At 52.4% G+C, this 24,451-nt stretch overlaps 1 protein-coding gene across 20 annotated transcripts in view; it reads left to right on the top strand.

The window, feature by feature from the left end:
* DYSF (dysferlin) overlaps positions 1 to 24,451 on the top strand; it is a 190,146-nt gene that overhangs the window by 9,175 nt on the left and 156,520 nt on the right. For 8 of the 20 annotated variants that reach the window (XM_051842769.2, XM_002709783.5, XM_002709780.5 and 5 more), the window contains exons 2-3: positions 13,972 to 14,027; positions 15,339 to 15,430. In XM_051842769.2, coding sequence (XP_051698729.2) covers positions 13,972 to 14,027; positions 15,339 to 15,430 — 148 coding nt within the window. Of the gene's footprint in view, positions 1 to 231; positions 558 to 13,971; positions 14,028 to 15,338; positions 15,431 to 24,451 lie in introns of those variants that run through there. The other 12 variants (XM_051842781.2, XM_051842778.2, XM_051842779.2 and 9 more) reach the window with 6 other exon arrangements.

Below are 24,451 nucleotides of genomic sequence, written 5' to 3'. Positions count from 1 at the left end.
GGGACTCGCTCTCCTCTGCCCCCTACTCCCCATTCGCTATGGGCGCACGGCGGCCCGCAGCGTGAGCTGGGGTCACTAGAGGGTCCCGCGTGGGGCAGGCTCGGCGGCTCCGCGTCCGCGGTAGGAGGACACACGGTGGCCCGCGTCAGCTGCGCTTCCATTCCCGGCTGGAGGCGGGGACCCGCGAAGCCCAGGACCAGCACCCGCAGGGCTCCGGTCCAACCTCTGCTCCTCCCCGCCCGCCTCAGGCAGGGCGGATCTGGGTAGGGACCAGAGGGAGGGTCCGCCCCACGGGTGTCCGGTGTCATCCCAGGGGCCTCCCCCAGGCATCGGCCACTTCTCTGTGGAAGCACAGTGAAGGTGACGGCTCCCTTTTGGCGCGGGAGCCTGGGAGGTGGGTGCCTGGGCCCGGTGCTCGCACTCCAGAGCTGCCGGCGCTCCTCTGGGCGCCCAGGACCGCTGAGCCATGCTGTGCTGCCTGCTGGTGAGGGCCAGCAACCTCCCCAGCGTGAAGAAGGACCGGCGCAGCGACCCTGTGGCCAGCCTGACTTTCCGAGGTGAGAGCCCCGGGTCCGCGGCTCTGACCCCCGCCCTGACCCCAGTCCCCGCCAGTTATTCCTCTGCCAGTGAGGACAGAGACCTCAGCCCTGACTTGTGCTGCCAGCGATGGGGAAGAAATAGCACAGGAGATGCCTTCGGGCTGTGGGGCTTTGGAAACCCGAGTGCCACGCTTTGTCTTGGGCCATCGCTCTTCCAAGAGCTGCCCCCGAAGGGACACGAATGAGTCCCAGCCCTAACCGGGTAGTGGGGATGGGGGTGGGTTGGCAGATGGGTATGGGACCCATCGAAAACTGAGCAGCAGATGGTGCGGTTTGCTGTTGTGTCTTTGTTTCATTCATTCATTCGCCGCTGCCCCCGCCCCCCCATCTTTGTTGAATGCTGGCCAGGTTGAATCTGTGGTGTCTCTCGGGAAAGAATTGGGAGCAGAATAGGATGGGTACGGCCTTAAGACAAGAAATTCAGAATGTTTTTTCCAGAGTCAAGAAGCTTCAGCCCCTATGGGTGGTGCTAGACCAGAGAGGGTCTGCTGTGTTGGGGGGAAGCAGAGTCCCACCCCCACCAGGCATCCCCAGAGAGGTCTGCTCTGTTGGGAGGAAGCAGAGTGCCCCCCCACCCTCTCACCAGGCATCCCCAGCTCTCACTCCAGGGCAGAGGTTCCCACGGGAGGGGGAGTCTCAGAAGGGGAAGGGAAGAGGAAAGATCTGTCAAAATGAAGAGGAAGAACAATAGTTATGAGTCAGACACTCAGTGTGGCAGGGAAGCAGAAGTGAGGAGACGAGAGAGGGCTTCCTCTTTGCCAGGACTCCTGCTCCGCGCCTTTGTGTAGTTAGAAATGTGTGCGTGGCTCACAAGTGTGGTCAGATGGGGAGGGAAAGAGACAGGGGTTTGCATGAGATTTGAAAGGGGGGCTCCCAAGCAGTTCTTTAGCTCTGACCATAAGCCCCATCATGTCCCTCGGCACCCTCCACATAATAGCAACAGGGCAGAGACACACACAGTGTGGCCGAGGGAGACCTACATATAGTGTGATTTATGTCATTTTGGACAGTTTTGTGATTTTCATGTACTGGTGACATACCTGCGTGTTCAGTCTGCCAGAGCAACTTCAAGGCAAGGTCCTCAGTTCTCCCTGTTGCCCTTGTGCTGTGGGAGCCTTGGCTATGTAGAAATTGTGGGGAGAGAAATCCCGCTGGGGACACTGAGCTCCGGGGCACACAGAAGCCCATTGCGCCTTCCCTGGTTCTGTAACAGCCCCATTGTGCCTGCTAACATCCCTGTTCTGGGAATAAGGATGTGGAAACCCAGGGAAGTTCAATGATGTGTTCAGGTCAATGGTGGCACTGCCCTTGGGTCAGAGGTCCCTCCTGGCTACCGCGCTGGCCCTGATAGCCCGAGCGTGGATGGCTGCTGTGCTCTCCTCACCTCTGTACGCCCTACCCTTTATCCATCCTTCCTATTTGTGTGCACTGAGGGGCCCCTGGACAAATTGGAATGTAGTAGAATGTAACCGCTCCAGCTGTTCCAAGTCTATGCGTCTTTCAAAGTCCAGCTGCAATGTTGCCTTCACCAGGAAGGCCCCCAGGGCTGTCCTGTCACAGGTGTCTCCTCTCCAGGTAGAATGGCATTTTGTGAAGTCTGCTGGTGTGCTCACCCCAGCCAGCGCGTGCTTAGTACTCAGCCCCATACCCAGGACATCAGGCCTCCTTGGGAACGGTCACCTGGCCTGCTTATTCTCTGGCATGTCCCAGCATGGGGCAGAAGCAGGAGCTCTGTAAAGTCTGTGTCTTTGGCCCTGTCTCCAGCCAACTTCCGGATGTGTCTGGCAGCCTCACCGAGTCTAGGGTGGGGTCCTTACCTGGAGAGGGTGTTTGAGAACAGATTCCTGGGTCTCCTGCATGGAGATTTTCATCCAGTGGGGATGGAAGGTGTGTGGGTGGAATTCCTTTGCCCCCCCACCCCGGGGGGGGGGAGCATTCCCAATGCAGGGCGGGACTGAGCTAAAGCGTAGGGAGGGAAGCCTGTGGAACCAGCCCCAACACTTACAGAGTGTCCAGGCCTGTGGCATGCCAGCCTGGCTGCACACAGAACTGCCTGCCAAGGTTTAGAACTGGCCCTGGCTTGCCACTTGTCCCCTTCTCTTGAGAAATTACATGCCCAGTGGTGCCTGGGCATGGGTGCTGCTGACAAATCCCCAAGGGTTTTGCATGCCCATGGTCAGGAAGCCCTAGGACCCGGCCTTGTCATGGCAGAGGGGACGGTGGCGCTGCTCGGGAGGCGCCTAGCTGCCCCTGTGCCGCCTCCACCATGCAGCCTGTAACATATGGGCCGGCACTGGCCCCCTGTTCCTTGCAGTTGTGCCCTGGGCATTCCAGCCTCGGATGTAATTTCAGGACCTGCTTCCCAAAATAGAGTGTGAGCTCTCGGAGATTGGACTCTGAGGGCGCTGTTTTGGCTCCCGTCTGAGGGGGGCAGAGGCTGTTGTGAATACTGGTCATGCTTTCATCCTTGTATTGATTGATTAATCTGTGAGTTAGCTAAAAGCATCACGAGGACCTGGGCCATTGTAGACATTCTCAGTCCATCGTTGGTGGAGATAAGCAGCTTCCTTCCCTGTAACATTTAGTAATCGCTAATACTTTGCTTCCCCGCCCATTTTCCATCTTTGAATGTGATTATTTTTATCCCTTTATTCGTGCAGTTAGTCACTAAGCATTTATCCTTTGAACACATTTATCTATTGAACATCCCAGTGCCGGGGATGCATCCAAGAGCAAGAGCGGACCTTCGTTGCTTTGGAGCTCGGATGTCTTCATTTCCTTGAAGGCTGGATGTAAATTTCTGCCCTGCTCACCAACCAGGAAGCCAGGAGTCCTCTCTCACCTTGCTTCTCCCTCCACCGGCCAGCAGTGGCCAGTGTCAGGTCCTTCCTTCTCCCCAGGGCTCTCCAGCCTCATCCTGTCCCCTAGAGCCTGGGGAGGGGGAGGGCGTCTTGCAGAACCATGTTAAGGTGGTTTCCTGTCCTTAGGAAAAGCTCCCTGCTCGCCTGTGTATAAGGAGGGTGGACCATGGGACCCTGGACTCTGAACCTGGCCTTTTAAACATTAAAAATGATTCAGAACAGAGAAAATAACTTTCTGTGTCCATTTTATAAACGCCATAGGTACTCATTATAGAAAATGACAAATTTTGGGAAGACATAAAACAAAATTTAACAATGGGCTTGAATCCCACCACTGGGAATGCACTTGTTAGCATTTGACTGCCTCCTCCTAGATTCCTTTCCCCTATTTTTATTTTTTTTAAAGAATTATTTTTTATTTCTTTGAAAGAGAGTTACAGAGAGAGGTAGAGCCAGAGAGAGAGAGAGGTCTTCCATTCTGCTGGTTCGCTCCCCAAATGGCTGCAATGGCCAGAGCTGAGCTGATCTGAAGCCAGGAGCCAGGAGCTTCTTCTGGGTCTCCCACGCGGGTGCAGGGGCCCAAAGATTTAGGCCATCCTCTACTGCTTTCCCAGGCCATAGCAGAGAGCGCCGGCCCCATCCCCTATTTTTAAAAAGCAGCTTTAGTTATGAAATTTAACCAGAGGAAAAATACATAGCATATGAATGTATGATTTAATGGGGTGGCTCTCAGCTGGGAGCGGTTTCATTCCTGTGGGAACTTAGGGCAGAATAGGGAGAGGTGGGTGCCGCTGGCCGCTTGTGGGTAGCAGCCAGAGATGCTGTCAACAGCCTGAAATGCTCAGAGCAGGCCCCACGATACCCACAATGCAGGTGAATTTGGCTCTGAGCTTGGGAAGGCATGCATTCGTAGATTAATGCTGAAGAGAACATGCCTGTGATGTCACCCAGGTCAGGGGGCAGAATTGCCAGCTCTCCACACCCCTGCCACTCTCTGCAGAGGTAACCTCACCCCAGGTCCCCTGCCCTAAATGTTTGCATATTTGCTGAAAAGCAATAGGGACAGGTTTCAGTAAATATTCTTCTACATCACCTTTCTTAAAATGTCTGCATATTATTTTATTATGTGGGTACACCATAATTAAATTACTCAACCCCCTGTTGATGAATACTTAGGTTAGATCACATCTTAAAAATACATATTGTCACTTAGAGGAATGTCTTGGAGACCAAATTTTTTGCCCCCATGTGTAATTTTTAAAGAAGTATTTATTATTTATTTATTTATTCACAAGGTATAGCAACAGAGAGGGAGGAGCAGACTGCAGGTCTCCCATGTGGGTGAGTGGCAGGAACTTAACTACTTGAGCCATTACCTGCTGCCTCCCAGGCAGGAAGTGGAATTGGGAGCAGAACTGGGACTCGAAGATGCTCTGATATTGAATGAAGGTACCCTAAGCAGGGTCTTATCCAATAAACCATACACCCACCTGGGTAGTCTTTTTAAATTATTTTGTAGATTTATTTATTTACTTAAAAATCAGAGTTATACAGAGAGAGGGAGAGACAGAGAGAGATCTTCCATCTGCTGGTTCACTCCTTGGATGGCCACAATGGCTGGGACTGGGCTAGTCCAAATCCAGAAGCCAGGAGCTTCTTCCAGGTCTCCCAGATGGGTGGCAGGGACCCAAGTACTTGGACCATCTTCTACTATTTTTCCTAGGCACATTAGTAGGGAGCTGGATTGGAAGCAGGGCAGCCAGGACTTTAACTGATACCCATATGGGTTGCTAGCATTGCAGGTAGCAGCTTTACCCACTATACCACAATGTCAGCCCCATTAATAATCTTTTTTTTTTTTTTTAAGATTTTCTTTTGAGAAAGATAGAGATAGAGAGAGAGAGAGAGGTCTTCCATCTGCTGGTTCACTCCCCAAATGGCCACAAAGGCTAGAGCTGGGCTGATCTGAAGGCAGGAGCCAGGAGCTTCTTCTGGGTGTCCCACGTGGGTGCAGGGGCCCAAGCACTTAGGCCATCTTCTACTGCTTTCCTAGGCCATTGGCAGGGAGCTAGTTTGAAAGTGGAGCAGCTGGGACACAAACCAGCACTCATGTGGGAAGCCGGTGCCACAGGCAGATGCTTAACCTACAGTGCCGGCTCCACCCCAGAGTAGTCTTAATGCATACTTGCCCCTTCAGATGCCTCCGTATCTGATGGAAAAAATTAGGGGGAAACGCACCTGTAGTAAACACATACAGGAATGTTTTTATTGTTATTATTCCCAGAATAATACATTATAAAAATTGTGTGCATACCATTTACTTTGTATTAAATCTTTACATTACTTAGGATACTTAGAGAATGCAGGAGGATACACTTGGGTTATATGAAAAGATGACATCATTTTATATGATGATATTTCAAAAAGTGCAAGTAGGGGCCAGCATTGTTGTGTAGTAGGTTAAGCCACTGCCTGTGACACTGACATCCTGTATGGCCACTGGTTCAAGTCCCATCTGCTCCACTTTCCATCCAGGTCCCTGCTAATACATCTAGGAAAGCAAAAGATGCCCAAGTGCTTGAACCCCTGCACCCACATGGGAGACTTGGAGTTCCACACTCCTGGCTTTGACCTGGCCCAACCTGGCTGTTGTAGCCTTTTGGAGAGTGAACCTGCAGAGGGACACTCTCTTGTTTCCTCTCTCTCTGCAATTGACTTTCAAATAAATGCATGAATCTTAAAAAAAAAAGTGCATGGGAAATGGGTATTATGGATTTCAACATTGTTTGCATCAAAAGAAACTTACCTTTTAATTCCATTTTCCACACAGCTTTTTTTTTTTTTTTTTGATAGGCAGAGTTAGACAGTGAGAGAGACAGAGAGAAAGGTCTTCCTTCCTTTGGTTCACTCCCCAAATGGCTGCTATGGCCGGCGTGCTGCGCTGATCTGAAGCCAGGAGCCAGGTGTTTCTTCCTGGTCTCCCATGCGAGTGCAGGGCCTAAGCACTTGGGCCATCCTCCACTGCCTTCCTGGGCAACAGCAGAGAGCTGGACTGGAAGAGGAGCAACCGGGACAGAACCGGCGCCCCAACCGGGACTAGGACCCAGGGTGCCGGTGCTGCAGGCAGAGGATTAGCCTAGTGAGCCGCGGCGCCGGCCCACACAGCTTTTGAAGTTACCTTGTATGAGGGATTTGAACATTTTGGGGTGGGTGGGCAGGTCCTGGAACCATTCCCCATTAATATTGAGGGATGATTACATTAATAAAAGGACAAACACTGCCCCCTAAAACATTGGAAAAATTTCAAACTCATTCATTAAGAAATAAGTGAGTAGAAAATAGCATTGAAATATTACAAATACTGCTTAAGCCACAGGAAATGTCAAAAGTTTGCATGATAATGCTTTGTTTTAGCAGGATGATAAGAAAATACGCCCTCTTTCTTGGCTGCTAGGAGGCCAGAAGAGGCCATTTCCAATTTGGGAAATGCAGCAGAGCCCACAGTATATCTACAACCTCTGACAGCAATTCTGCTTCTGGAATTAATTTTTTTTTTTTTTTGACAGGCAGAGTGGACAGTGAGAGAGAGAGACAGAGAGAAAGGTCTTCCTTTTTGCCGTTGGTTCACCCTCCAATGGCCACCGCTACCGGCGCGCTGCGGCCGGCGCACCGCGCAGATCCGAAGCCAGGAGCCAGGTGCTTCTTCTGGTCTCCCATGGGGTGCAGGGCCCAAGTACTTGGGCCATCCTCCACTGCACTCCTGGGACACAGCAGAGAGCTGGCCTGGAAGAGGGGCAACAGGGACAGAATCTGGTGCCCCGACCGGGACTAGAACCCGGTGTGCGGCGCCACAAGGCGGAGGATTAGCCTAGTGAGCCGTGGCGCTGGCCTGGAATTAATTTTAAACGGGGGAGGGGGGGGTAGTGTTGTGGTGCAGTGGGTCAAGCCACCCCTTGGGAAGCTGGGATCCCACACTGGAGCACCAGTTCAAGCCCTGGCTGCTCCACTTCCCATCTGGCTTCCTACTAAGGCACCACTAAGGCGCCAGCGGAAGATGGCCCACGTGCTTGGGCCCCTGCCTCCATGTGGGAGGTGGAGTTCCAGGCTCCTGACAGCCTGGCCCAGCCCCGGCCATTGAGGCCATTTGGAGAATGAACCCACAGATGGAAGATCTCTCCCTCTGTGTCTTCTTGCCTCTCTAGTAAGATAAAATGAACATTTTAAATCATAAAAAATAATATTAACATTTTGCCATAGGTGTTTCCAACATCTTCCCTAGGTTTTCTTTTTGCTTGTTTGGTTTTTAATTGACAAATACAAGTTGTAGATAAATACCTTCCCCAGTGCCAATTGGCCTGCTGAATTTAGAGGCTGCCTATCTCATGGTGGATCCCATGAGGGCAGGGTAACCCTCCCTGGCTGCTGCAGGGTTTAGGAAGATGGGGATGGGCTGGCGCCGCGGCTCACTAGGCTAATCCTCCGCCTTGCGGCGCCGGCACACCGGGTTCTAGTCCCGGTCAGGGCGCTGGATTCTGTCCCGGTTGCCCCTCTTCCAGGCCAGCTCTCTGCTGTGGCCAGGGAGTGCAGTGGAGGATGGCCCAGGTGCTTGGGCCCTGCACCCCATGGGAGACCAGGAGAAGCACCTGGCTCCTGGCTCCTGCCTTCGGATCAGCGCGCCGGCAGCAACAGCCATCGGAGGGTGAACCAACGGCAAAAGGAAGACCTTTCTCTCTGTCTCTCTCTCTCATACTATCCACTCTGCCTGTCAAACAACAACAACAACAACAACAACAAAAGGAAGATGGGGATGGGTGAGGTACTTGAGAGTAAGGAGGGCAGCGAGGCTGCCCAGGTCTTGGGGAGCACAGGTGCACGACTTGCAAAGTAATTTGGGCATCTTCCAGAGTCCCATGTGTTTAAGTCTTGCTCTCCAGTCTTAGGATAATGGATTAGGGATGGAACTGAATCAGATTATGGTGTCTGAAGCCGAGGCCTTGGGAAGTGATCAGGTTGGGTTAGGTGGTCGGGGTGGCATCCCTGTGCTTGAATCATTGTGACTCTATGGAGGGAGATGCGCGGATGTGGAGGAAGTGCACCTCCCTGTGTCTGCTTCCGGGCTCGCCATGTGACCGTCCACCCTCACCCTCAGCACCCCTGAACCGGAGGGGCTGCCCAGTCTAGACTGGGAATCCTTGAGCTGTGGGCTGAAATAAACATCCTTCCTTCTTAAGTAGCTTCTCCCAAGTGATGTTCAGGTCCGGAAAACTGACTAATGCAGCAGCTTGCGCCCGCGGATGGTGGGGCAGGTACCAGGATGAGCAGCGTTGCCTGCCCTTCTTGCCAGGAGCCTCTCTGTGCCGAGCAGTGCAGCAGAAGCCAGGCTGTCCTTTTTTCCTTTCAGTTGCTGCTGCCCTTGGGTTGTCTGCTGAGCCTGTGGGTTCCTATCACTGTCTTTCTCCTATGAGTATTCCAGTGGGGCTTAGCTCTGCGCACAGCAAACCTTCAGTATACACTTGTGGCAGAAATGCAAAGCTGCACAAGGCCCCCCCCGCAGCGTCTGAGCCTAAATCCTGTCTCCTGACTCAGGGCAGAAGCAGGGCGCGCGCTCTCTCTCTCTCTCTCTCTCTCTCTCCCTCCCTCCCTCCCTCCCTTCCTCTCTCTTTCTTGGGAGTCTGAAACACTCTGGCTCTGCTCCCTCTCTAGGTGGATGGCATCAAGCAGGCACTGGGGCACTGGGCCGGGACCTGGGAGACCTCCCTGCCCCTTCCCCTTCTGCACACCCCACCCCCACACTGGCCAGTAGACTTCAGCACCGCCACCTGTGTCCTCACAATCCCCCCCCCCCCCCAGGCCTGTAAAAACCTTTCTGCTGAAATCCATATCATGGGAAAATCGCCCATCTGCTTAAGATGTGCGTTCAGCCTGGAGGAGCACCCCAGGGCTTCCGCATGGTTCTCAAGGATGCCTGTGGGTCCCCAGTTCTGCTGAGAGGGCTAGAGGGAGGACACGGTCCTCTCCCTCCCCCTAACGTGAGCCTCGGGCTCCCCTCCACCTGGAACTGTGGTATTTGTTACACAACACCAGTGAAGCCCCCTCTCTCAAGACCACTTAGTCCTCAGGGTCAGGACAGGTCTAAATCCATGATACAAAGAAACTGTTTCCTGATTAACGATTATGTCTTCCCTTTCCATGGCGTCTGTAAATCGTTTGGTTGTGCTGGGTTCTGTTTGCTTTTACTCCTGTTCCTCTGTGGGGCAGGCGAGCCCCTTGGTGACACCTCCCTTAAGGGCATCCAGGGCGTGCCAGAGTGGGCCCCTCTAAGCAGGACTTGGGAAGGCAGGAGGTGGACACTGGACCTGGAGTTGACACCCAGATCCTGCTCTGGGAATGCTAGCTGGGAGCACTAGGAAATGAGTTTCCTCGTGGACACCTCAACAGAGGCTGCAGATGGAATTTTCCATGTGACTCCTGGCAGGGGAGGGGAGCCTAGATGTGTCCCTGAAACCTATGCAGTGGGCGCTTCTCATCAGTTTGCTGCCGAGGGAGCAGAGGCACGGGAGGGGGATAAGCTTTCCCCGAGGTTGCGGGAGGCGTCCGCGCAGCTTAGCCAGGCAGGCGTGGAGCTGGTGCCCTTCCAGGCCATCTCCTTTCATGTCTTCCGCCTGCAGAGTTCTACCTGTAACGACTCTGAGGACCGTGCTGCTAGGAGAAGCACATGTGTGGCTGCTTGAGTCACAAGCTGAACTGGCCGCGTGCCTGGGGAGGGCATGGGCTGCTCTTTTTGCTTGCAAGAATGAGTATTTTTGACTATTCACTGGGCATGTAGCAGGTATTTTCGTGCACATGAATAAGGGAGTCTGTCACTCCAAAGAATATAGCTGCCATCCACCACTGGTTGCCAATGATAAAATTTGAACTTTCAAGCAAAACTGGAATTTTAGAAAGTTTGTGTCTTCTACCTTCCCAGTACTTTTTCAAAGATTTATTTGAAAGGTGGAGTGATTGGGGGTGGGGAGTGGGGGAGGAGACAGAGACAGAGAGATATCTTCTGTTCAGTGGTTCACTGTCCAAATGGTGGCAACAACTAGGGCTGGTCCAGTCGGGAGCCTGAAACTCCATCAGGGTTTCCCAGGTAGGAGGCAGGCTTCTGAGCACTGGGGCCATCTCCCACTGCTTTCCCAGGCATGTGAGCAGGGAGCTTGATCCGAAGTACAGTAGCTGGGACTCGAACTGGTGCTCCAGGGTGGGATGCCTGAGTCACAGGTGGTGGCTTAACCCACTCACCACAACACCAGCTTCCAGCTTCCCAGCAATTAAAGATATTTTGTGATAAGATTAATGGTGAGATTAGTGAAGCTGAGTTTTTGGTATTGTAAAATAAATGTGTGAACTCTTGGGAGATCCTCATAACTCACTGCACAAAAATGATCCAAATGCCCGATTGTAGGTGACGCAGAATCACACATGGATGAAAATCTGTCCAAAGTACAAGTAGGACAGTGATGGGTTTTAATGTCACAGGCCACGGCGTATTTATGGGCTTAGTTTCAGATTTTACATTGTGATTTACCTCTAAGGAAGATGAGGACTACTACATGTTGAATTTAGACATAGTGCCACAGATCTTTGCAATGATTTGAAAGTGCATTAAAATACGCCTCCACTTCCAGCTCTAGATCTGGCTGGGTTTTCCTCAGAGACAACCAGAGTGAGACATCGCAGTGGACTGAATGCAGAGGTAGACATCAGAACCCAGCCAGGCAGTAGAGAGTGTCACAAAAATGCAAGGCAGTGCCTCCTCTTGTTTCCCTTTGTTTTGGAAACTCTTTACTTTTTATAGAAATATATCATTCATGTTAACATATGTCAGGCTTATTATTTAAACTAATGACTAAATACTTTAAAATGCCTCCATTTTCATTTTGCATGCGGTCAAGATCAAAAGACACAGCCTCCCCAATACAGGCTCCTGGGGGTGCCTTTTGAGACTGCAGCCCTGTGACTGAGAAGTTTGAGAACTGTGGCCCTGAGTGTCCACGGGGTCAGTGTCATCCCCAAAGCCACGGTCTCTGTATCAGTGGTTTGTAACCACAAGAGGGAGGGGCATGGGAGCGAGTTCCCCTGCTCCCAGGAGGGTCTTGGGTAAGGGCAGGGGTTTGGCACTGTGGTTAGCCCGCTGCCTGGGACACCCACGCCCCATGTTGGAATGCCTGCGTTTCAGTCCTACTCCTGCTTCCAATCCTGCTTCCTGCTCATATGCACCCTGGGAAGCAGCAGGTGATGGCTCAAGTACTTGGGTCCCTGCCACCCATGTGGGAGACCTGGACTGAGTTCAGAGCACCTGCCTTTGGCCTGGCCCAGCCTTGGCTGTTGCAGGCATTTGAGGAGTGAAGTAGCAGGTAGAAGATCTCTCTTTGGCCCTGCCTTAACATGTCTGGGGAGACTGGAGTAGGCTGAACACCTGTTTTCAAGTGGCTGCCACGGAATCTACCGAGTCCTCTCTGTCTCGCTCCCTCAAACGTTCCTTTCCCAGGATTTTCCTCTGTGCTCTCTCTGCTGTTTCTCTCCTCCAAATGCATCCACACCCCTTGCCTGCCCCCTTGACCTGCCCCTCCCACCCTCCCACAGGAGTTTGTACCTCTCAGAGCCTCTTCAAGGCCTTGGGCAGAGAGGGGGTTTTGTTTTGTTTTTAAAAATTTATTTATTTTTAACAGGCCATCAAAGAAGGAAGTACCTTTCTCTGAAGGGAGGAGAGAACTTCCACTTTGATTATGGCCTTGTCTAAATAATGTCGGATTTTGTGGACTTCCATAGCCTTGGCAGTTCATGACAAGAGCCTCGGGTGATTACTGACGTCATAAATAAGAGTGTCAGTTGTTAAATCAACAATGGGAGTCACTGTGCACTTACTCCCCAAGTAGGATCTCTGTCCTTAATGTGTTGTACTATGAGAATTAGTGGTAAAACTAGTATTCAAACATTTCTTTATACTTTTGTGTCTGTGTGGGTGCAAACTGTTGAAATCTTTACTTAGTATATACTAAGTTGATCTTCTGTATATAAAGATAATTAAAAATGAATCTTAATGAAGAATGGGATGGGAAAGGGAGTAGGAGATGGGATGGTTTGTGGGTGGGAGGGTGGTTATGGGGGGAAAAACCGCTATAATCCAAAAGTTGTACTTTCAAAATTTATATTTATTAAAAAAAAGTTTAAAAAATTCTATTAACCAAAAATATTTATTCATTTTATTTGAAAGCAGAGTTAGAGAGAGGGGAGGAGACAGAGAGAAAGAGAGGGGGGGGGAGAGAGAGAGAGAGAGAGAGAGATCTTCCATCCACTGATTTACTCCCCATATGGCCTCAATGGCTAGAGCTTGGCCAGGCTGCAGCCAGGAGCCTGGAACTCTCTCTGGGTGTCCTCACGTGGGTGCAGGGCCCCAAGCACTTGGGCCATCCCCTGCTGCTTTCCCAGGTGCATTAGCAAGGAGCTGGATCAGAAGTGGAGCAGCTGAGATTCTGGCTATGGCCTACAGCTGAGATTCTGGCGATGGCCTAACCCGCTGTGTGACAACACCAGCCCCAGGGTGGGGCAGGGTTTGTTTGAGTGCAAGTGCAATTCACAGGGAGCTCACTGTTCTAACTAGCAGTGTACAGTGTAGGTGGCTTCAGGTGGCAGTGCTGTGTGCCCATCACCACTCTAGTTCTGGGGCATTGTCATCTCCCCAGACAGAACCCTTCACCCACTCCTTACTCACTCCCATCCCTGTGCTTCCCTGTGGTCCTCCAACCCCAGGAAACCACTGTTCTGCTTTCTGTCACCAGGGGCCACACTCTGGGCATTTTGTACAAGTGGAACCAGACAATTTATGGAGATGGTTGTTTCCTTTTTACATTTCTTTTGAGAGAGAGAGAAAGAGAGAGAGAGAGAGAGAGAGAGAGAGAGATCTTCTATCCACTGGTTTATTCTGCAAATGCCCACAATCGCTGGGGCCAGGCACAAGCCAGGGCCCTGGAACCCAATCTGCATCTCCTGCGTGGGTGACAGGAACCCAGCTACTTGAGCTGGTGAATATTTTTTAAAAAATAAAAGAAGTATTTTCTCAGAAGACTTCATTTTTAGAATCAGAACACTTAGCAGAAAAACCCTTTTTCTAGAAGGTCAAAAATGGCAATAGCAAGCTCATTAAGAAGATGCAAACGACGGGTTTCCTTTTCAATGAATGCTTCTGATGAAGCTGCTGTTCTGTGGTCCTAGGGCTGAGGGAGGGAGGGAGGTAGAGGGAGAGGGAGAGAGGGAGAGGGAGAAGGAGGAGGGAGAGAGAGGGGGAGGGAGATGCAGGTGAGGGAGAGGAAGGGAGGAGCCGTGTGCTGGGCACTGGGCCTTAGTCGTAGACTGATGGGATTCTCAGGCAAACCCGCTGAGCAAAAGTACAGATCTCAGATGGAAGCTGCCTGGTGGGAGGTACTGGGTGGGCCGCGTGTCCTCACTTCCCTGTGTCTCTCTCGTAGGGGTGAAGAAGAGAACCAAGGTCATCAAGAACAGCGTGAACCCTGTGTGGAATGAGGTATGGGAGCCACCCTGCCCCCTGCAGGACAGGCTGGGGGCTCTCAGAGCAGTTGGCTTTCTCAGTGCCCAGTGCCCCCCAATCCCCCTGCACTGGGGCCTGGGCCACAGGGACAATGGGGACATGTCCTGTGTGTGTGGGTGTGACCGGGAGTGGAGCGGGGAACCTTTGTCTGTTTCCCTTGGCTCTGGCCGGCCAGGCAGAGGGTGTTTGGGCTCTCTTGTCCCTTTCCCTCACACAGCCCCTTCTCCCTGTCCAAAGTCCACCTCCTCCTGAAGCCCTCCCTGGCTGCCAAGGGCTCTCTGTACCCTTCATCAGCTTGCACACGTGGCTCCTGTGGGGTCCTTCGGAAGCCCTGGCTGCCTCACGTGGGGTTGGGGGATGCACAGGAGCCTCGCTCTGACGAGTGTCGTGGGGCCTCGGGCTGGGCCTAACCCGTGCTGCCCGCCAGAGCCTTGACTTCAGGAAGAACGCGGTGACTTGGTCCCTGAGGACCCTGAAGACTCACCTGGCCTGGCTTCTTGGGGATGGATTAGAATTGACTTGAGAGAGGGGGCAGTGAAAATTTTGCCTTCTTCTGTCTTCCTCTGCTGTCATCTCTCATCATCTCCCCTAAAGCTCTGGAACTCCAATCCATCCTCCCTCCATCCCCTCCTCCCTCCCTGCCCCCCTCCCTCTCTTCTGCCTTTCCATCCTATCCCATCCATCCCTCCCTTGCTCCTTCCCTTCTCTCTATCCCTCTCTCCCTCCCTCCCTTACATCCATCCATTTATCCATCCATCCATCCAACAGACTCTTTAAAAAAAAAAGATTTATTTATTTATTTGAGGGGTAGAGTTACAGACATTGAGAGGAAGAGACAGAGAGAGAGAAAGAGAGAGAGAGAGAGAGAGAGTCTTCTATCCACTGGATCACTTCCCAGATGGCTGCAACAGCCAGAGCTGTGCCAATCTGAAGCCAGGAGCTTCTTCCGGGTCTCCTATGCAGGTGCAGGGACCCAAGTACTTGGGCCATCTTCTGCTGCTTTCCCAGGCCACAGCAGAGAGCTGGATTGGAAGAGGAGCAGTCAGGACTCGAGCTGGTGTCCATATGGGATGCCCGCGCCACAGGTGGAGGATTAACCTATTGCGCCACAGTGTCGGCCCCCCCCCATTAGACTCTTTCATGGACAGGGGTGAATGATTAGTATTCACTAATCTCTCTCATGCACCCAGGGTTTGCTCTGAGGCCTAGAGGCATGAGAGTGGCCGAAACACGGTCTCTTCTCCTCGAGGGCCACAGGTTAAGATGCTTTTTCTGTTTTCTTTCAAGGGCTTCGAGTGGGACCTCAAGGGCACTCCCCTGGACCAGACCTCTGAGCTTCATGTGGTGGTCAAAGACCATGAGAAGATGGGGAGGAACAGGTGAGGGGGGCCAGAGGGCGACTCCATGGCTCGAAGGTGCAGGTAGGGTTGTGGTGGGTGTGGGTTCCAGAATCTGGGCCTGGCCCAGGCGGTGCTGAGGGAAAGCCTGGCTGTGGCCTCAGGACCTTGGCCATGGGTAAAGCTGAGCGCTGCCTGTGCTGCAGGAAGAGGGGATGGGCTGCTGTTGCGCTCACGGGGAATCTGGGGCTCCAGGGGACTGAGCAGCTTCCTCAAGTAAGCGATGGCGCAGCTGTGATTGGAGGGCAGGTCCCGGTGTCCTGCTTGATGTCCCCGAGCCCCCTGGGAGTCCCAGGGGTACTGAGTCCTGCAGAGTTCAGCTCTCCTGCTGCTGCGGCCTTTGAGAGAACCGAAGGAGCAGAGCAGGTGAGTCTGGCCACTGCAGGGCACCTGGAAGAGGACACGCATGTTCACTTCCTGGACCGCACTCAGCAGTGGTGCAGCCCCATGCACAGATCGCGTGAGAGCAGAGGCTGGGGCACATTAATCATTCACAGCCCACCGGCCTCGGGGGGATGCTAGGGCAGGGCCGCCCAGGGGCTGGAGGCTGGTGTGTGTGTGTGTGTGTGTGTGCGTTGAACTTTGGGGCCCTCCTGTTGGCCTCTGAGGGTGCCCTGCAGCTCCTGCAGGCAGCCAGCTACCTGAGAACCAGTTCCCAGCATGACTAGTTCGTTGCACAGCCAGTGGGCTACATGTCAGTTCTTCAAACGTCAATTTGCAGAAAAGCTAATTCACGGATCTTTCCAATTTACCAGAAATTTCTGTTTTATAACTACCTCAGAGTAATGTTTTCAACAAGGTATGCATTTCGGGTTTTTAAAAAATTATTTATTTGAGAGGCGGGGAGGGGAGAGAAAGAATCTCATCCATTGGCTTACTCTCAAATACCTGAAGTAGCCAGGCTGGGTCAGGCTGAAGCCAGGAGCTTAGGACTCAATCCTGGCCCCTCATGTGGGTGACAGGAAGCCAAGTTCTTGCTCCTTTGCCTGCTGCCTCCCAAAGTGCACATTAGCAGGAAGCTGGAGTCAGCAGCGGAGCTGGGACTCAAACGCAGGCACTGCTATATGGACTGGATGTGTTCCCAGCAGTGTCTTAGCTGCTGTGCCAGATGCCTGCTCCTCAGTGTAATTTCTTTTTATTTTCTCAAACACTTTTGCAGTTTTGCATTTCTACTGATTAAAAATTAAATTGTGGGGGCTGGCTCACTGGTGCAATGGGTTAATCCACCGCCTGTGGTGCCAGCATCCCATATGGGCACTGACCTAGTCCCGGCTGCTCCTCTTCCCATCCAGCTCTCTGCTATGGCCTGCAGTAGAAAGCAGTAGAAGATGGCCCAAGTCCTTGGGCCCCTGCACCCACAAGACCCGAAGGAAGCCCCTGACTCCTTCCTGGCTTCAGATCGGCCCAGCTCTGGCCACTGGGGCCATTTGGGGAGTGAATCAGCAGAAGGAAGACCGCTCTCTCTGTCTCTCCCTCTGTCTCTGTTTTGTAACTCTGCCTCTCAAGTAAATAAATAAATCTTTAAAATAAAATAAAAAATTAGATTGTGATTAAACTGAATTGAAATTTAAACTTAGATCTGTATCTGAAGAATATGAGAGGCAGGCCGGCGCCGCGGCTCACTAGGCTAATCCTCCACCTAGCGGCGCCGGCACACCAGGTTCTAGTCCCGGTCGGGGCGCTGGATTCTGTCCTGGTTGCTCCTCTTCCAGGCCAGCTTTCTGCTGTGGCCCGGGAAGGCAGTGGAGGATGGCCCAAGTGCTTGGGCCCTGCACCCCATGGGAGACCAGGAGAAGCACCTGGCTCCTGGCTTTGGATCAGCGTGGTGCGCTGGCCACAGCGCGCCAGCCGTGGTGGCCATTGGAGGGTGAACCAACGGCAAAAAGGAAGACCTTTCTCTCTGTCTCTCTCTCTCTCTCACTATCCACTCTGCCTGTCAAAAAAAAAAAAAAAAAAAAAAAAGAATATGAGAGGCAGTCAAGGCAGCACCAGCAGGTGAGGAAGTGACAGGACCAGGGTGTGGCTCCAGCAGCGGATGAGGCTGCAGCCTGGACAGCAGCCTGTTGGAAGATGCAGAGGTGGGGCAGGGGCCCTGCAAGGCAATTCTGTAAGGGCTCCACCCCAGAACTCCCACTGCTTCCTCTCTATGCACGAAAAGGGAGAAAAAGCACCAGAGACTAGAAACATTAAAACCCTAAAACCGTGAACATTGGAATCATACCCGGGGTGACAAGAGTGACTACGTGACATTTTAAATTTTGAAAGAAAAGGAAAAGCATTAAATGAATTCAGTTCCGTGGCAGTTTTAAATGGAATCTCTGATAATGCTGTCAACCTAACCAATGAAACAAACAGCAGAGAGAGAGAGGAGAGACTTTTCTATCAGCTGATTCACTCTCCAAATGGTTACAACTGTTGAAGCCAGGAGCCAGGAGCTTCTTCTAGGTCTCCCACGTGGGTGCATGAGCCCAAGCCCTTGGATCATCTTCTGCTGTTTTCTCAGATGCATTAGCAGGGAGCTGGATCAGAAGTGGAGCATCTGGGATTCAAACCAGTGATCTAATATGGGATGCCGGCACTGCAGGCGGGATGTTAACCAGCTGTGCTGTAACAATGGCCCACCCCTCGCCCCCTTGCTTTAATCAAGCAGTATAAGGACACCTGGGATATCCCTAGCCTCACTAGGAGGCACATGGTTACTTTTAAGAGAGCTTCTCTCTAGGTATTGGCAGTAGCCTTTGCTTTGACATAGTGGGATCCACTCACTCCCTTTTAGCAACCTGTTGACTTTATCCAGTGGGGCATGAAGGGGCCTCTCACCTACACACAGACACTTGCCTGCCTTCATCTTTCGCATGGTCTCAGGGTCAGTCGTGGCACCTGCACCTGGCGGGGGGCCCAGGCGGCAGCTCAGGAGCTCCCTGAGCGCCAACACACCTTCTCCTCCTTCCTTCAGTGGCTCCCGCTCCCATCCCGCACTGAGTGATGGGCTGGTCCAGTGTTATGAGTGTGGACCTCGAGAAGAGCTGGGTGTAGGCACAACAGGCGTGTAGCTGTGGGCGGTTCCCCAGCATCCCCAGCCTCTGTTTCTTCCATTCTTAGGGAGTATTAAGTCAAGTGCAAAAGCACATGGAAGGAACTTGCCACAGCACGGTGCTCATGCGAGTTCTGCCTGCCCTGTCCCTTTCCCTTGTCCCCCTGTGCTGCCCAGGCACTTCCAGTCCTGCTGACCCTCTCACCAGCTAAGGCTTGAAAAGGGGTGAGACCTCAGTTACTACGGGCAGCCTATGGCTTAGTGGATGCTGCTGGATGGCCCAGACTCTGCTGAGAAGACAAGGGCAGCCACACAGGCTGCCGGGGACACCGTGAGGAGGGGAGCCTCTGACTTAGGGGCTGCCTCCTGGATAGGCTTTGGTGCCTCAGGGTGGAAGTGAGGGTGGCCTGGTGCCTGCCATGGTGGTGAGCCTCATCTGTTGAGGGCAGGTGGCGCTTTCCTGGGAGGAGGAGCCTGCCTCCAGTCCTGCAGGGCAGCAGCGCTACCTGGAGGGGTGCTGTGGGGGGCGTGGGGAGCTGGCTGGTTGGTGCCCATCACCCACACCTAGAGTGTGCTGATGCGACTTGGGGGGTTCTGTCCTGGGAGGGGCAGGTGCTCTAAGTCCCCCCGAGGCGTCTACCAGTGCTGGGCTGGGGCTGGACAGTGGCATGCGATTGAGGGTCCTATCCTGCCACTGCCTGTGACCTGGGTCTCTCTGAACCTATTTCCTAATCAGGGCTTCACCTGCTGTGCCACAACGCTGGTCCCTTATGCTGTGCTGGCTTTCAGATGCAGCCTTAGGAACGGGGTTACTGGGTGTAAGCCTATAAACTCTTGGTTGGTTCTGCCAAGTTGCTTTTTAAAAATGTCCTGGTTTAAGCTACCCATCAGTGTCAAAAACAACAGAAAGGTTTCCTGCACTTTGTGTTTCCCTGAGGTGGGCATCTTTCCTCACGCTTGTGGCCCATGTGTGCTCTCTCTGCTAACAACTCATCCTTATGTTTGAGTTGTTCATCTTTTTCTTGTCAGTTAGAGGAATCTGAGCATATTTGGGACTTTATGAGGAATATTTTTTTTTTTTTGACAGGCAGAGTGGACAGTGAGAGAGAGAGACAGAGAGAAAGGTCTTCCTTTGCCGTTGGTTCACCTTCCAATGGCCGCCACAGCTGGCGCGCTGCGGCCGGTGCACCGCGCTGATCCGATGGCAGGAGCCAGGTACTTATCCTGGTCTCCCATGGGGTGCAGGGCCCAAGCACCTGGGCCATCCTCCACTGCACTCCCTGGCCACAGCAGAAAGCTGGCCTGGAAGAGGGGCAACTGGGACAGAATCCGGCGCCCCGACTGGGACTAGAACCCGGTGTGCTGGCGCCGCAAGGTGGAGGATTAGACTAGTGAGCTGCGGCGTTGGCCTATGAGGAATATTAACCCTTGGTCTGCTTTATATCCGGGGAATATTTTTCTTCCTATCACCTGTCAGTTGCTCTGTCCCAGTGCACCCTCCCAGGGGCATGAGCACCCAGTGTGTGAATGGGCACACAGTCACAAAGGCAGAGCCATGATTTGCCATTGTTAAAGTTGGTCAAGTAGGCATGGCTGAGTTGCCGCCCCCTTTCTGGAGCCCTAGCAGACTGTTGTGGATGAGAATATTTTCAGTTCTCCATCCCATTGTTCTCAGCAGGCTCAAAAGCATCAGCCATATCCTTATTTTCAAGGATTTTTTTTTAATAACTATATTTTGCCCTGGATTCTATCCAGGACATCCCTGGATTTCAGAGGGATTTTTCTTTTGTCTTCCTCAGGACTGAAGTGGAAAACTATTTTGAGTCCCCCTGGGCAGCCCCCTGGGGAATGAGATCCTGGCAGGAAGGCTGCCAGAGGCCGGAGGGCTCAGGGGATGGAATGTGCTGGTGTCCCTCACTTCCTGGCCCTCAGTGCCAGGCACGCACAGCTGGGGCAGGCGGGGCTCCCCTGTGTGTGTGCTCATTTCCTGACCCAGGGAATCTAAGGAGGGGCCCTGCCCTGAGCTGCGCTGAGCTGAGCTGTAGCACGCACTCTCAGAGTTCTAGTCCACACATTGCTCTCTTGGTTTCAAAGATAAAGAATGAGCAACTGACACATGGTGCCCCTACTGCAGCATTTAAGGAATAATTTCAGACTTATAGAAAGTTGCAAAAATAGTTCAAAAAACCTCCATGGACCCTTCCCTGAGATACACTTGTCGCTAACATTTTACTCCATTTGTTTTATTATTCTTCTTCCCCTCTTTCCTCTCCCTTCCCTTCTTCCTCCTCCTCTCTTCTTCTTTGTCTCTCTGCCCCCCAATTTGAGGATAAGTTCTATTCATCATGGCCTCTTACCCCTAAATACTCAGAGTGTCTTTCTTAAGAATAGGAATATTCTTTCACATGACCACAGTACAGTTATTAACTTGAGTAAATTTAAGCGGCTTTCATACTTTAAATCTATGGTTTGTGTTCCAGTCCCGTCAATGGACCCAATCATTTTTTTTTATAATATTCCCCCCTTCCCTCTGCCCTCAGCATACCTGTAGGGTCCCACATTGAATTTAGTCCTCAGACTTCCATGGCCTCCTTTAATGTGGAACATTTCCATAGTCTGTCTTGTATGACAGTTTACATTTTTGAATAATTTAATAACCTTACATTGAAAAATTAATTTATTTCTTATTTATTTGAAAGAAAGATGAGAGAGACAGAGATCTCCCATCTTCTGTTTCACTCCTCAAATGTCCGTAACAGCCAGGGCTGCACTAGCTCCATGCCAGGAGCCAGAAGCCAGGTCTCCCATGTGACTGGCAGAGATCCAACAACCTGAGCCGTCACCTGCTGCCTCCCAGGGTGCGCATTAGTGGGAAACTGGATTGGAAGCAGAGGAGCCAGGACTCAAACCAGGCACTCGGATATGGGATGTGGGCACCCCAACTGGTGTTTTAAACTGCTGTGCAAAATGCTTATTTTTTTAAAAAGATTTATTTATTTATTTGAAAGGCAGAGTTACAGAGAGAAAGGAGAGAGAATGAATCTTCCATCCGCTGGTTCATTCCCCAAACGGCAGCAACCCCCAGAGCTGAGCCAGTCTAAAACCAGGAGCCAGGATCTTCTTCCAGGTCTCCTACATGGGTGCAGGGGTTCAAGCACTTGGGCCATCTTCTGCTGTCTTCCCAAGTGCATTAGCAGGGAGCTGGATCAGAAGTGGAGCAGCTGGGATTCAAACTGGTGCCCATATGGGATGCCTGTGTGGCAGGCAAAGCTTTACCTGCTACGCCACAGCGCCGGCCCTAGTAATAGACTTTAAAAAGAGTAAACTTTAAAAACAGCCCACACCAGCTGCTCCCCTCCCCTGTGCCCACTGCTGACCTCTCTTTCCTCTGTGTGGCAGCGACTCTCAGCCCCCAGATCCCAGTGACTCCAGCACAAAAGAGAACCAAGAGACGGCCAGGTCTGGGGAGGCTGGGGGCCAGGGTCCACCCTGGGTTTCCTTCCCCCTGGCCAGGCTCTTGGTAGCTAGGGCCCTGTGTGGGGCCCCCAGGCCTCCCCTCCTCTTATTTGGCCCCCATTGAATCCTGTGGCCAGCCACTGGGTGGTGCCCATCATTTCTAGAGGGCATCTCCTCCATCCTCTGTGAAGTGGGCAGACCACTGCGGAGTAGCCCCAGGGCCTTCGCACCTCTGCACTGAAGGCTCTGTGCTGCCCTTGGCCTCCTGTCTTATCCGAATTCCATCCCACAGACTGTCTCTTATGGAGCCTCTGGCAGCCAGCCCCAAGCCTTTGCTTTCCCTTGGGGGAGGGGCTGGCCCCAGGACCTCTGGTGAGGGAGAGATACAAGGAGGAAATAACAAGGGTTACTGCTGGCCGCAGCCCGGAGGTGCCCTGGCTGGCAGGGGTGGGGCCAGCATGGCCTTCTGCATTTCCTCCCATTGTTCGGCGCCCCACTTCCGGGAATTCTCCCGGCCCAGGCGGTAGGGGAGGCCTGCCCTGGTCGGTGCTCCACTCTGCCTGCAGTCTCCAGGGCTCCCCAGCTGAAGCTCCAGCCTCCATCCCCACCCACCTCCCAGGCCAGAAAGCTCCACGCTGCCCAGCGAATCTGCAGACGCGAGGCCTAGGGCCAGGCCGCAAGGTCCCCTTGTGCGCCCCAGTTTTCCCCTGGAGGATGGGGCGACTCTGCCTGCTGGTGTCCTGTGAACTCATGGGTCCCCTCCACCTGCAGGCTGGGCTTTTTGATCTTGGACACGTTCTGGCAGCAGAGGCCTCTGGCACGGCGTGCTTCAGGAGCCAGAGCTCAGTGAACTGTGATGCACGGAATCTACGTCTTCAAAGGCATCTCAATCCAAGCAGCTCACGTTTTAGAAAACGAGGGGTTTTAGACCCCCGAATAGGTAGCACTGAACGGCCTCCTATAAAGAACATCAGAAAAGTTGTCTTGCTTGCAAGGGCACCTGTAAGGTGACAGGCTGCTGGTCCACGAGAGGCGGATCTTCTTGGCGAGAAACCCGTATAAGCAGCCAGCGCAATATTTTGTGTGCGTGGTAAAATATCCGCAGCAGAATCTGCCGTCTTAGCCAGTTTTTTTTTTTTTTGAAAGAATATGTATTCTGCAGTTATTGGGTATTTACATTTTTGTTTATTATTTATTTGAGAGGCACAGAAACAGAGGGAGAGAGAGATAGAGACAGATATATAGAGATCTTCCAACTGTTAGTTCACTCCTCAAATGCCCGAGGGAGAGAGAGATAGAGACAGATATATAGAGATCTTCCAACTGTTAGTTCACTCCTCAAATGCCCGAAACCTCCAGGGCTGGACCGGGCTGAAGCCGGGAGCTTGGAACGCACTCTGGGTCTCCCCTGTGGGTGGCAGGGACCCAAGTAGTAGGGCCGTCACCCACTGCCTCCTGGGGTGTGCCTCAGCAGAAAAGCAGGCTCAGAAGAGCTGACCCTCAAGCCCAGAGATTTTTATCCACTGCACCCAGTGCCCACTCATTTTAAACAATTTTTTTTAAGTGTACTTCAAAAATTCATGGAAACATCGAACGAGAAGTTCACTTTTGGCCAAAGATTTTGAAACCCATGCTTTTTTTTTTTTTTTTTTCCATAATCTGTGTTTTCCATGGATTTTTGAAGACCCCTGGTACAGCTCAGTAGCTTTAGGTGTGTTCAGAGTGTTGTGCAGCCATCACCACCCTCCATCTCCCAACTTTCCTCTTCCCAAACTGAATGGCTGCGCCCCCTGAGCAGTCACATCCCCTGCTGCCCCCTGCCCAGCCCTGGCGGCCACGTTCTGCATCCTGCCTTATACATTCGGTCACTACCTCGCGTAAGTACTATCAAACAGCATCTCCCCTTTTCCTCCAGGCCCATTTCACTCGGTATAATGTCCACAAGGTTCATCAATGTCGTAGCGTGTGTCAGAATTCCCTTCCTCTTTAAGACTGAATGATCTTCCATAGTCTGTATTTATCACGCTTTGCTGGGCCATTCGTCCTCCCTAGAGACTTGGTTGCTCTGTGAATGATGTGAATGGTGCTGTTAGGAACGCGGGTGTGCAGACGTCTGCTCCACTCGCTGACTTCGGCTCTTTCCAGCACATGCTCAGTAGTGGGGTGAGAGGTCCCACGGTAACTCCCTGTTGAACCCTCTGAAGACCTGCCGTGCTCTTTTTTTTAAGACTTATTTATTTATTTGAAAGGCAGCGTTAAAGAGAGGCAGAGGCAGAGAGAGAGAGAGAGAGAGAGAGATCTTCCATCCACTGGTTTTCTCCCCAGATGGCTGCAATGGCCAGAGCTGGGTCAATCCAAAGCCAGGAGCCAGGAGCTTCTTCCGGGTCTCCCATGTGGGTGCAGGGGCTCAAGGACTTGGGCCATCTTCTACTGCTTTACCAGACCACAGCAGAGAGCTGGATCAGAAGTGGAGCAGCCGGGACTTGAACTGGCACCCTGCCATGCTATTTCCC

The sequence above is a fragment of the Oryctolagus cuniculus genome, chromosome 2 (assembly GCF_964237555.1).
Source record: "Oryctolagus cuniculus chromosome 2, mOryCun1.1, whole genome shotgun sequence".
NCBI lineage: Eukaryota > Metazoa > Chordata > Mammalia > Lagomorpha > Leporidae > Oryctolagus > Oryctolagus cuniculus.
The sequence above is the reverse complement of the archived record's forward strand: the minus strand, read 5'-3'. Positions and strand labels throughout refer to the sequence as shown.